A 13357-nucleotide genomic window follows, 5' to 3' on the forward strand; every position below is an offset into this window, starting at 1 on the left:
GGAAGGGTGGAGTTAGAAAAGGACAATTGCATGAAGAACTGAAAAAGAAAAGAAGACAAAGATGGCTCAAAGGTATAAGGCACAAAAGCACAATACAGAGCCAGTGCTGGAAGAAAATGCATCATCTGACTTTGCTGGAAGCGAAGAAACAGCAGTAATTGTGGAGATACAAATGAAACCAGGAACTTCCTATTGTACACCAAACTGAATAAAAAGGCAATGAGAGTTCAGCTGAAGGTACAGTATGGGGAGTTGCACTGCTGTGAAAGATGACTGGATATGGACAGTCCTTCCCCCAATCCTTGCCACCTCTCCCCTTTCTGCAACTCATTCAGGGGCTGTGCCATGCCTTCTACATGCTAGAATCTACTCAGCTACCAAGATCAAAACCTGTCCTTCTAACATAATCCAGCCCTAATACAGGCATAGCTCCATGGAAGGACCAGCAACACTCTCAATACAGCTTGTTTGAGTCAACTCTCCAAGGCAAACACACATGCCACTATGGGAATAAGATTCATAGAGTCCCTACCTGTATCCCCATCTTGCATGTGTCTCCTGATTCTTGGTAATGGCACTAGCATGAGACTATAAGCTTGAGGGTTCACAGAACTCCATCAAGCCCTTTGCCAATTCCTCCAAGTAGACTGAACCTTTATGGGGATGGATTGTGCCCTTAGACTAGTCTAGCCCCAGCTTCAGATCTGGAGTACTGAGTACATATATAACCTGCTTTGTGAACTAAGTTAGACAAAAGGAAATAGTGGATGCAAAACTGTATACAATTTGCAAACTAAAAATAATACTGCCTTTCAATATGAAGGTGTGAGCATTTCATTAGTACCTTGCTATTTCAATTAAAAACTCAAAATAATGTATTCTGCCTCCAACTTTTAATTCTAAAATCCTTAAAATTCTGTGTCAAATGTATCTATGATGACATGTTGATTATAATCATACCTAGCAGACCAGGCCTTAAAGTAGGTTAATTGCATAGGAAGATTTTACTATGTTTACATTTTTTTTCTTAAATTATTTTTTAAAGCACAGTAAAGAGTCTGAGGACAAATTATTCAACTGTTTATCATACATAAGACTGCATGACTATAATACAAAGGGCTTGTCTTTTCATTTAACGTTACAATATACACAGCAAGTCCGGACTAGATCTTACAATCTGAACACAGGTATTTAACCTTTTCCATGCTGTTTATGTTTACAATGCACAGAAGTCCTGTAACCAAACTGTGTAGTAAAGCACACAAAACTGGACTGTAACATAACACAGTATGCAGAAGCATTGGAGTTTATGATTTTTGATTATGTAGGTTTAAAAACAGTATTAGTTTTTGGTGCTTGCTAAAGTGTGGCAACCAGCACAGAAAAAAAAAAGTTACCCATATTTGATACCCTTATATTCCTGGACAGCAGTAAGTACTGGATTCCTTTTTGCATTGCTAAGCTCAGTGTTCCATTTCTAAGATGACAGCCTTTCACTCACCAAACATCTTTGAACTACAAAAGTTCAAAAATACTTTAACTCACATGCTTGACATTTCAGTACAAAAGAAATATGGATCCCTTGATAAAAAAATTGATTTACAAAAATGGTTTAATTCCCAAAGCATTCTTTCACACTTGCACTGTATTCAGCCTCTCTGCTGCCATTGTGAGGACTGGTTTTTGTTTTTGTTTTTTTAGTTTTTTAGTTTTTAAAAAAACACCTTTTGTTCAGAAGACCTGACCTAGTTGGTCATGTGAAACTGACCAGTATGAAGTACATGGTTTTCTGCTGAATGACCTTTTTAAAACTAGTTTACTGGCAGAGGTAGATTACTGCTTTTGTTAACACATAAAGGGCAAACAGTGTTAAGGAAAGATAATCACTTAATTACCCCAATCCCTCAATTTTATTCACTGTGTTTTTATCCATAATTTTAATATTTTATGTGGGTCCACAAATTTAGCAACTGCCAAGCTGACTGTGTTATATTAAGGCAGCAGAACCCAAAAATTAGGCACCTGTTAAGTACAGCCTGCTAACCTCAGGTCTCACGAGCTTTTTGCTTTACTCATACTAATGTTTTGGACCTGTTCATGCAATCAAGGTCTTGCCTTCAAGTTTACATTTATGCTAATAAGGAATACAAGAATCAACTGCTGGTTTCATAGCTTCTGGATCTAGTGTCCCTTTTACTTTCAGAAGCCTGAACACACTTATAATGTAACAGATGTTGTTATAGTCTTGAATTAGATGTCAAATCTATCATGTTCAGTACACAGTTTGCTGTAAATGTATTGGCTATGAATTCAACAACAGTTCCAGTTTTGTTTAAGCAATAGTACAGCCATAATTTTCAACTGACATTTAAAAATGGTCTAGTTACACCTTGTGTCAAAGTGCAGAACTGCTACATTATTGGTTACAGACATCTATGTGCTATAAAAACAGCTTTGGTACAATAAATTATCAAAAAAGAAAATAATTTTTTGTAAAATTCACAGCATAATTGTGAGGCAAAAAAGCAGTCACATAAAATTCTGCATTTTTAAAAATGTTCAAGATGAACAGAAGACATCTTTGTGCAGAAGTAATGGTGGAGAAACCACGTGCCCAGAAAAAGCAAAACAAAACAAAAAAAGTAAAAAGCAGGGAGGGACACAGTTGTAGCTATTTCCATCAAAAGCAAACCACTACTCCTGTGACCTTCAACCAATAAGGAAGTCAACTTTATGACACACGCAAAGTGACCTTGCAATACCTTACAATAAGTGGGTCACAAAAGTCTATTTTAAAAGAAAGGCCTCTTGAATTACCCATTCTGTGTTTTCAGCATTAAGGACTGTCTGCAAAAGCATGTCCAAAAGTGATTGCATCTGAAATGGTAGGCTCCTCTAACTTAAGAGTCCAAATCCATAAGGCCAAAGGTTATCCCAAAGACCACCACTTAGACTTCCCCCTGGACTGGCCAAGACCAACCTGTTGATTGCTTCTCAGTGCACCTTAGTTACAAGACCAGCCATATTTCAATACTAGCTGATTGTGGTCTCAAAATATGAGACACACAGAATCCCATTATAATTGCTGCTTTGATTCTCAGTAGGTTCAGATAAGGAGAATCCTGATCACCGCCACTTAGCATGCTCAATGTGCCTCATGAACACCATTACAACCGTCCCTTTTTTAAAAAAACAGCTGAAGACTATATTTTGTAATCTGAAGGTCCCTCTTCCTCACAGTACTGCCTTTTCGTGCTCATGTGTGTTCGGGAAATTAAAATTCATATGACTCTCTCCCACCCTCTCTTGTTTTTTTATTTTTTATTTTAAAAAAAAAACTCCCCAAAAGCCCATTTATATGATCCTGGGCAGTGCCTTTAAAAAGCTGTATGCAACTAAGACCAACATTTGAACTTTTACTCCTGTTGAATGGGTGGGGGGAAGGAATCTATGACTTGGTTCTGGTAATTAAAATAGGGGCAGCAAGGTGAGACATCACCTCAAAGCTATCTAGGATACGTATCATGGCTCTAAAAACTTTACTGTCCCTTTGCAATCTGTTCAAGTTTAAAAAAATAATCAGCTTTGCCCTTCTGTAGCGGTTCAGTTAGTCTATCTCCTTCTGATTCAAGCAGCTTTGCACTTTTTTTTGGAAAAACACCACTTCTATAAAAACACACAAGAAACAAATTTGTTTCAGTTTAGTCACGAGCTAGCCACAGGACTTTGCTGAACACAAACTCCTGTCATGGGAGACTCTTCTCTATCAATTCCCTGCCTCATTGCAAGGTGTCCTTCAGTCATGTAATGAGCAGGACCTGTATTAGCAGAAAATTGGTATGTTGGATGTCCTGCTATGCCAGTTTCTTGGCGTGGATTAGAGTAGACTGTTAAATTGACGTCCATAGCTCCATTTTGTCCAAAGTCCAATGAATTAGCAGCCACTGGGCGGTTCTGATAGGCTTGATTGCCTTGATTACCAGTTGAGGAGGAAGATGTGGAGGAAGAAGTAGTTGAGGAAGACAGGGATGTCATGGAGTGGTGAGTATGAACCACCTCCATAGAATCCTGGGTAGAGGAGCTGTTTGTTGGAGAATTGTAGACCCTTGGCCTGGTCCGGCTACCCAAGGCCTGCTGTCCATGGTGGTGGTGATGGTGGTGATGGTGGTGATGGTGGGAGGTGTTTCCATGGTGATGGTGTAATGCATTCTGTTGCTGAGGGGTTACGTGGAAGGAGGTTTCTTGAACTGGATGGGTTTCAACAGTGACTTGTGTAGGAGCTTCAGTGCCTGTCCAACCCAGAGGAGGAGGAAACTGCTGACGAACCTGTTATTAAAAATAAATAAATTAAATCCTTCTATTTTATGTCATACCCTTCAAGCTAAATATAAAAAAACTACTTTTTAAACATAACATGTTGACCCTTATTTGATATCTTGCTTGTTTTTTTCAAAGAAAAAATATAAAAGCAAACTTTAGTATGAACATTCAAAAGTGAAACACTGTTGCAATCATAACAGGAGGGAAACAATGTCAGCTGGCATTAATAATAAAACTATTGCATCAATCCTAAATTAAACATATACATTAATATAGACAGACCATACTTCCAAACAGGTATCTAAACAAGTTTGGCATTTGTATACCATAAATTCAAACACAAAAGGGGCAGTAAAATTTCAGATCACAGAGTAAAAAATTAGAAGTGATACACTTTGTTGCACTGATCACTATTTTCCTTGTTCTGCAATACACTCAAGTTCTAGTTCAGACTAGCAGATCTGCATTTTAAAATGCATACAATGAACATTCACATATCCCTAGGTGTCACACGGTGGCTTAAATGGTAGTAGTTTAACAAGTTATTGACCTAGAATGAATTATTATTTATCCTGGCAATAATTTAGGTGTCAAAGTACATAGATAATGAAACAAGCTGCAGATGTGAACAAGGTCATTGCTGTATATTAAGCAAATACTAATCTAAGACCTTGATAACTGATTTGACATTTGCAAAGCTTCATGTGGAAGTTTACTGTGCAATAATCTGGATAGCTCACTTCAGGAATAATCTGAAGAAGTGTGCATGCACACGAAAGCTCATACCAAGAACTAACTTAGTTGGTCTTTAAGGTGCTACTGGAAGGATTTTTTTTTATTCAGGAATAATGTTGCCAAATTAAGGATTAGAAAAGAGATGCAATTTATTAGTATGATAACATATAAATTGAACTGGATTTGAATGTAAGAGGCCCTCATTTAAATCTCCATACTGCCACTAGCTCACAGAGAGAGGAATTCAATGTTGTGCTAAGGCAATCATTCTGTCAGGACAAACATTTTCACCTGCCAGACAGAACAAGCACTGTTCTGGGAGTTCCTCCTAAGCCCTCCCCCCCCCCAACTCCACCTGCCAGAAACAATTTTAGAGGGCATGGGTCCTTGCATGGGGCTTCTGCTGGTGGGATTCATTAGCTGAATTACACTCAAAGTGGCAAGGGTACAGCCTAACTTACCAGAAGATGCAAAGGAATTCAGAACAAGAAAAGAGGTAGGAGAGAACAGGCCAGCCTGAGGTATAGCCCAACAAACTGTTATGTGTCTGAAATGACCATTTGGTCAGTTCAATTCTTTGAAATCAGAAGAGTCTGAAAGAGAGAGAGACTTCCTTTCAAGAGTCTTACCTGTGGACTATGTGTTTCACAATCCATAGCTTGTACAGCAGCAGTGAAGTGTCCACCACTATGTCGATGTTGATGTGTAGGATCTGACCGTGCCCTTCCACTGTTGCTTGTCCCAGAAGAGCCACCTTTTAAATTTAAGCAGAACCAATGTATGGAAAATGCTATTAACATGATAACCAAGACATCCATAATGAGTCAAGAAAGCAAGGCTCCATCTAAAAATGAGTTTCTGGTATACAGTCCACTAAGAGTTTGCTGTTGCCATTCAAAGGAAACTAAAGCAATGTCTAAAATCTTTTGAGAGGTTTAAGATTAGAGAAAATAACGCCATTTTATTCAGACAGCAAATATTCTGACAAAAGCTTAGGGTGGTATCTGACTAAGTTACTTAAGTCAATTTATTTCAGTGGGTCTATAGTGAGCATGATTAACATTGGATATTTTTAGCTCTCCCCCCCCCTAAATGTGATAATCAGAATGTACCTGAGCTTGAAGATGTGCTAGAAGTGGTTCCTGAAGACTGTGACTGCTCCATAGCTGGACTTGTTGACACACTGTTGCTTGTGTTTGTACCTTCATCTGCTGTTTTCTTAAAGAAACTGTGCTGCAGGGCATAATAAGGTTGAATTCGAGTTTTCGGATCATAGTCAAGCATCCTTAAGATGAGGTCTTTGAACTTCAAGTAGTCAGCCACAGTATGACCCGATTCCCCAGCACGACGTCCCCCTGGGCCTCCTGTTTCAACTCCAAGTATATTGTGAAGTTTACGGGTTCCAGGTGGTTTATACTCCTGTTAATAAATTAGAAATTCCTCAAGCTATCAGTTCTCAAAATATTGTTGATAATATTCTAATATGTACTTTAATTTTACTTTCATTGAACTTAAAAGTATCTTTGTAAAATGAATATAAGCACCACATATTTTATGATATAATAGTGTGATTTACACAGAATGCTATACCGTGGTTTGTTTAGCTGGTGTGATTTGTTTGAACTTCTGAACCCAACCCTGGTTTGTCTTTTGGCCACCAGCCACAATGTAAAATCATGGTTTGTTATTAGCTTACAAACAATTGTTTGTTTTAACTATGATTGTGTGTTACTTCTGAACCCTACCATATTGCTTAACCACTGGTTGTTTAGCCACCTCACCCCAGATGTTTGGCAGGCTCCAAAGGCATGAGGCAAAACCAGCTGGAAAGCACACTAAGCTGCTGACTTGTTTCCTTACTAATGAGATGACTTGTGGTTTGTTGAACAAAGATAACTGAAAGAAACTATGGCTGAGAATTGGTAGCAGACCAATATCAAAAACCAAATTTGCTGGATAAGGATGGAGGACATTCTTCTGATAGGGATAGTTTCCCACTGGTGTTTACAAGCACGGTCCTGAATAGTCGTCTGCTTCTTCTCCAGCAGACACCCCACTCACCACAATGACCCTGCTTATAGTTGGTGGTAGCTGGGTCAGACTTGCTCTCTCCAGATTTCTTGTCCTGGCATTTTTTTTCTATAAAGTTGAGCCTCAAATTTGAGTGTGTGGCCCTATAGCATGTCCTGAGTGTTGTGAGATTTCTTCCATTTTTTTCCCTTTGGCATTTCCCTCACAATCTTAAGCCAGTTGGTCTGGTGGGTGCAATGACCCCTACCCATGGGGAGGAGGTAGAAGGCTGTTTAGGACCTGCCTGCCGTCTCCAGAAGAAGGCATCACCCCATCAGAGGGATGTCCACCATCTTGGTCCATGAACAGAAATAAATGGTAAGACAAATTTCCATTGTCTCTTCCTTAGAAATAGTTATCTTTAAATCAATGGGAGCTATAAACAAACTGAGGTTCAAATTAGCAACTTACCCTTTTTCCATCTTTGGTCTTCTTTAAGTTCCAAGTTCCATCTGGCAACTTCTCAAAGAACTTTCTTGCTTTTGGTGCTTGGTCAAGAATGTGAGCAGGTGCAACACCTAAAACTTCCACTATTTTATTCATCTGATCCACCTGTTTAGGAAGCAGAAGAAACCAGTTAGGAAAGGGGGGAAATCTATGAAGGTAAAATACTAAACAACACCATGCAACATCAGTGCATGTGGAAGTTAGCTTAAACCCTGCATTCTAGACTGCATTTCAAGACACCAAATAAGGATTAGTTCACACAATCATTTATACTGTCTGTTCCAGATAACATTAAGCCTTTGCTTTACACAACATTAAAAAGTTCCATAAGATTATCCCCACCTTTTTGGAATTACATACCTCATTTGCACCACTGAAGAGGGGTTCTCCAGTGTGCATTTCTACTAAGATACAACCAAGGGACCACATGTCAATTGCAAGATCATAAGGCATTCCCAATAGCACCTCTGGTGATCGATAAAAGCGACTCTGGATATACTGGTATATCTGTATTGTAAAAACAATGTTATTAGATAAGCTTAAGTCTATTCTTAGTTTAGGTATTAAATCATTTACAGCCAAGCATTGTTATCTGAAGTACAAGATGCGGGGGAAACAATAAAAACTATTTGCAAGAAAGCTTGGCAGTTATTTAAAAACTACAGAGAAATCTCAAGGTGACCAATGTGATAGGTATTAAGAGGAAACATTACAAAATATTTTGTTTTAGTAAACATTGTAAGATCATTTTGCTATTACACTCAAAAACTGAAAATCCTATTTTATGTTAAAATTACAACTTTAGAAAAGGTAGTTCTGATCAACTTTTCAAAAACCAAATGCTTCATATATTAAACTGCTGCAGCTTCCCTTTCTTCCCTGCAAAAAATGGAAGTACTTTGACATCTGTACCACACATTCAATATTTATTGAATGCCATGTTAACACATCAACTAATCTTTTTAGAAAAGCAAAGTATTTACATACTGGTCATGATAAAAGCAGTGAATCATTTTAAATTCTTAGGATTTGCTTTGGGGGGGGGGGAATGCAGAAGCTCTGACACTCCTTTTTTATCTACTGAAGAACTTATTTAAATCCTTTCCACATACAGATTATGGATCTAAAATCTGTTTTGTTTTTACAGATTTTTATAAACAAAACAGATTTATTGAAATATCCTGAAATTTATACTGCTTTTCAAGCTGCCCTGCATCAAATGTTAACACACTTTATAATACTCACCCTCTGCCCAAGTTGGCAAGAACTGCCAAAATCAACTATCTTGATAGCGCTTCGTTTGGGATTACAGAGCAATATATTCTCGGGTTTTAGGTCACAGTGAATGATGCTAAGTTCAGGAGTTGCAAGAAAAAGCAGTGCAGTGCACATCTGTTGTGCAAACTTTCGTGTCAAGTTCAGTGAAACCCCTCTGAAGTTCGTATTCCGCAACAGGTCATAAAGATTGTAGGAGAGCATTTCAAAAACTAGACAAAGATGGTTTCGGAACATAAAATGACGCTTCAAATGCACTAAAAGAAGAAAACAATGTAATTACAAATGTATTCTCATAAGTGAAAATCATAAATACAAAATTGTCAGTTGCTAAGGTAACCTATTTCCATAAATTTTCATGCTTTAAAGCTTTATTTGAGCATCCTACATAATGTATGTCAAGATAGATACATATTATTCAATGATCCAGATGATAACAGTATTGATGACAAGTCAACAGAGCACAAAATTTCCTAAAGTGTCCACAAACGTCTGCCCCAACCTGCTTTATGTTTCCCTATTATGGAAGATTTACCAATTTGGCCAAAGGATCATGCTTCACACTTGCTGATAAATTAAAACTACCTGCATCAATGTGATCTAAGGAAAGTGTTAGAAACCCACTTTTCACAAGGAGGTATAAGCAGATATGATTTGTTGTAGGTAAAGACAGGAGGTGATTATTTGGGGAGGGTGGGATCAGTAACTGACATGTTCAACAAATGGAAAGAGGGTGGTTTGTTGTTGTTGTTGTTGTTGTTGTTTTAAAAAAGAAAAAACCGACTAGAAGTTCCCCAGACCATTAGTTCTACCCTAAAAAATAAAACGAAATTCTTTGCAAAAAAACAAAACAAAACCCAATCCAAGGAGGTGGATTGACCCAACAGCTCATTCATAAATATTGTGTTTACTGAGCCACCATTAGCAACTGGTCTACAGAACTGAGGTGGTCATTTAGGACATAAGTTGCTGAGAAAGCTCTATGCAAAAGATGATTTGAAATTGTTTCCAGATACACAAGCAACATTGTCCCTTTTGGATTTGACTAGTGAGGAGTTTTAACTGCCAGCCAGCTGAGTTAACAAAGTAGCAATGTAAATGTGTCTGAATTTGGGCAAAGTCAAGCTTTGGCTACTAATATCAAGCTGCTGCCAAAATATAATTACTATTAGAGCAACCTAAAATGAGCAATCAACACATATGGACAGTTGTTTAAATAGCAACAGATTATATAGCTGTCAAAAGTTCCACACTTGGAGAATAATGAGGAACTATTTGGCAACAACTTTGGATACCTTTTGCAATCTGTTTGCAATTAATTGAGGTGATGCTCTGAACAAGACAACTGCAGGCATCTGAAATGTGCATCTTTGAATGGATTTCTCTTACTATAGGTAATTAGAACTATTCAGAACTTATAGATCAACCATCCCCATCCTAATGCCCTCCACATGTTTTGGACTGTGTTGATGGGGATAGGTGTCAGTCAGTAGTCCAAAACATCTGGAGGGTACCACAACAGGGAAAGATGTTATAGATTGGCCTTCCAAGTGAGGAAACCACACATCTGGACAATGATAAAGAGGGAAGGAAGCAAGAGACCAAGAAATTACAAGAAAGATTAAGTAAGAGATCTTCATATAGTTTGTTTCCCAAACATTAGGTACAAAGTGCATATTGACAAAGATGAACTGATTTCTTCCTGTTGAAAAATTTGATTGAACTACTTAAAAAAGAAAAAGAAAATGCAATGCTTCATCATTGTGATAAAGATGCAGATATAAAGTTCTCAAATAATACCTATATAATATTTCATTTCCGTGTCATGTTTGTTCATAAGCTCAAGAAGTCGCACTTCAATCTGGGCTTGATTTAGGAAAGCCTTTTTGTTCTTTATAATTTTAATAGCCACAAACTCTTGTTCCACACGGTCATATGCCTTTACAACCTGTAAAATAAAAATACATATCATCTCACATTAAGATGTCTAACACAAAAATCATTATCTATATAAAATATTTCTTCAAAGCAATAGAATCTCTCAAAGATGCAGTTTGAACAAAGAACCAATGATCCCTCATAGCTTTACTTTGGTCAGGGCCTATCAAATGCTGAGTCAACCTGATAAAACTAATAATGGGTAGGATTCACCTAATGACCCCCATCAGTGTAAGCCGTGTGCAAGGACTTCTGCTTGCACAACAGAGCTTTCCCCCGTCCTGCAGGGAAAGGAGAGATGGGATCATTCCATCTGGGAAGCATAAATGCTTGTGAGGACAGAGCATTCATCAAAGTGCAGTGCTGAATCCCACCCATATTTTTACCACTGGTAGCCTGGATTATATATAAATGGTGAAGCAGCTTGTACACACAGTGGCTACAACTTGCCATATCCGAACAATGAGGTACTTAGGTTGCTTACCTGTCCAAATGAACCTTTGCCTATTAAAGAGTCAATTTCATAGCGATCCATCCACTTTTCCCCATTTTTCACAATGTAGTCATAGTTATCATCATCATATCCATCGTTGTAAACCTTTCGCTCCTTTTTGTGACTCGAATCATCACCTTGGCCCTGTTGGTGTCGCCGTTTCTTTTTTGCATAGTAAACCTGAAGTTACAAAACATAATTACAGGAACCAATCACCAGACAATGTTTTGTTGTTTTAAAACACTACTGTGTTTTCCAAAAAAAAAACCCTCAATTCAGGGAAATTGTATTAATGAAGTACAACTTATGCCTTCTAGTGGCCCCATGCCAATCACTCTGAAAGCAAAACAAGGCCACCAAAACGACTACTGGAAAGAAAAGATTACCTTTTGCTGGTAATCTTTAATGCCAACAGGAACCCACCACCTTATTAGAGTAAGACTATAGAACTCAATTAGCATCTTAGTATCAGGAAATGCATCATGTACAGAAAACACAAAACCTGTTAAGATACTACTTATAATAAACAAAACCATTTGTGTGCAAATAAAAGGCAGCTGGGTGAATTATGAAAATTTACCTCATTAATATGTTTGTAAGTTTTGATCAAATCCACAGATAGTTTTCTCAGAGGAGCAGTTGCTGGATCACGGAAGGTTTGGGGCATCCGCCTCTGTAAAATGGCAATATCAAATATTACCTTAAGCAAATTGGAATAGACTAACACAGTATCTAAAATGAATGAATGGATTACCTTATTCTATCCTCCTCAAAAGAAGAGTACAGTGGTACCTCGGGTTACAAATGCTTTGGGTTACAAACTCCGCTAACCTGGAAGTAGTATCTCGGGTTAAGAACTTTGCCCCAGGATGAGAACGGAAATCGCGCAGTGGCAGGAGGCCCCAATAGCGAAAGCTCACCTCAGGTTAAGAACAGTTTCGGGTTAAGAACAGACCTCCGGAAAGAATTAAGTTCGTAACCCGAGGTACAACTGTAGATTTAAAAAAAATTCAAAATCTGTACACTATTACAGTGAAAATACTAGTATCACATTTCCTTCAAAGATGAAATCACCACAATTAGATAGCTGGATCACTCCCAATAGGATTTGAAGGGGTTTTAAAGGCTATATTAATAGTGGCTGCAATCACACATCACACTACTAAACCACGTTTCAGTACAAGGTATAGCCACAGCGGTCCTTTGGTTTGACATTCTCCCATCAGCCGCATGACTGGGAGGAGGAGTTCGGGAGCTTTGGCTTTTACTTTCTGAGAACTGTGGTTTGTTGTGTTGTCTGGTTTTGTAAGCTGTGGGCAACACTATCAATCCAACTTCAAATTGTGGTTTTTGAAATTGTCATGTTGAAACTGTTTCAAAAAGGAGAGAGGGGCATGCAAAGGTTTGGAAAAGGCTAAACCTTGGTCAGTATGCTTTGTTTTTCACATGTTACTTAAATTAGAAGACAGGGTTTGTTCTTTATTAAAGGCTGTGTAGCACACACAACTAAGATGTCCTGAAAATATTAGGAAGTTTTTCCATTCAGGAGATCCAAAGGTAAACCATTTCCTGGGTTGAACCACTTCAGATGGGAGAAAGCATTCTGAATACTCCGACCACCCAACAATTTAAACAAACACCTTAAAAATCTGACATTAAGACATTAAGATAGTGGTTTTCAACCAGTGTGCCATGGCCCCCTACGGTGCCTTGAATGATGGTCAGGGGTGCCACAGGCAACACTGGCCCCTGTCCCTCTTTCTCTCCTCCCTTTTCTGATGCCTTCTCATGTCTCTGCCTCCCAAAGGCTTGCACAGCTGTTTGTTGCAGGAGCCCTGACTACAGCTCCTTAGGCAAATGCTGCCTCTGGGGCTGGCTAGGGGGTGCTGGTTGCCAGGAGCTGGTGACCTTGGAGTAAGCAAGCAAGTAGGTGGTGGAGCCCAGCCAGTAGGCCAGCCCTTGCTGTTGGTAATGGACAGACAAGTGGGAAGCCGGGCAGGCAGGCAGGCACTGCACTGGCCTTTCCTATGCTTGCTGTGTGTGAGGCCTGCCTAGGAGCCGAGAAGCCTTTTCGCCATG

The 13357-nt window shown here is 38.6% G+C and overlaps 1 protein-coding gene and 1 long non-coding RNA gene across 5 annotated transcripts in view; both read right to left on the reverse strand.

Annotated features, from left to right (window-relative positions):
• The window catches only part of LOC310705604, a 328640-nt gene that overhangs the window by 238583 nt on the left and 76700 nt on the right, over window positions 1-13357 (reverse strand). The window lies entirely within an intron of this gene.
• DYRK1A (dual specificity tyrosine phosphorylation regulated kinase 1A) overlaps window positions 1066-13357 on the reverse strand; it is a 125467-nt gene continuing 113175 nt past the window's right edge. For all 4 annotated transcript variants that reach the window (XM_083500196.1, XM_083500197.1, XM_083500195.1 and 1 more), the window contains 9 exons: window positions 11859-11951; window positions 11270-11458; window positions 10648-10795; window positions 8818-9104; window positions 7933-8079; window positions 7537-7677; window positions 6168-6474; window positions 5685-5809; window positions 1066-4326 (listed from right to left, as the gene is read on the reverse strand). In XM_083500196.1, coding sequence (XP_083356322.1) covers window positions 3706-4326; window positions 5685-5809; window positions 6168-6474; window positions 7537-7677; window positions 7933-8079; window positions 8818-9104; window positions 10648-10795; window positions 11270-11458; window positions 11859-11951 — 2058 coding nt within the window. In that variant the 3' untranslated portion in view covers window positions 1066-3705. The remainder of the gene's footprint in view (window positions 4327-5684; window positions 5810-6167; window positions 6475-7536; window positions 7678-7932; window positions 8080-8817; window positions 9105-10647; window positions 10796-11269; window positions 11459-11858; window positions 11952-13357) is intronic.

The sequence above is a fragment of the Podarcis liolepis genome, assembly GCF_965112155.1.
Source record: "Podarcis liolepis genome assembly, chromosome: 4".
In the NCBI taxonomy this organism is placed as follows: Eukaryota; Metazoa; Chordata; class Lepidosauria; order Squamata; family Lacertidae; genus Podarcis; species Podarcis liolepis.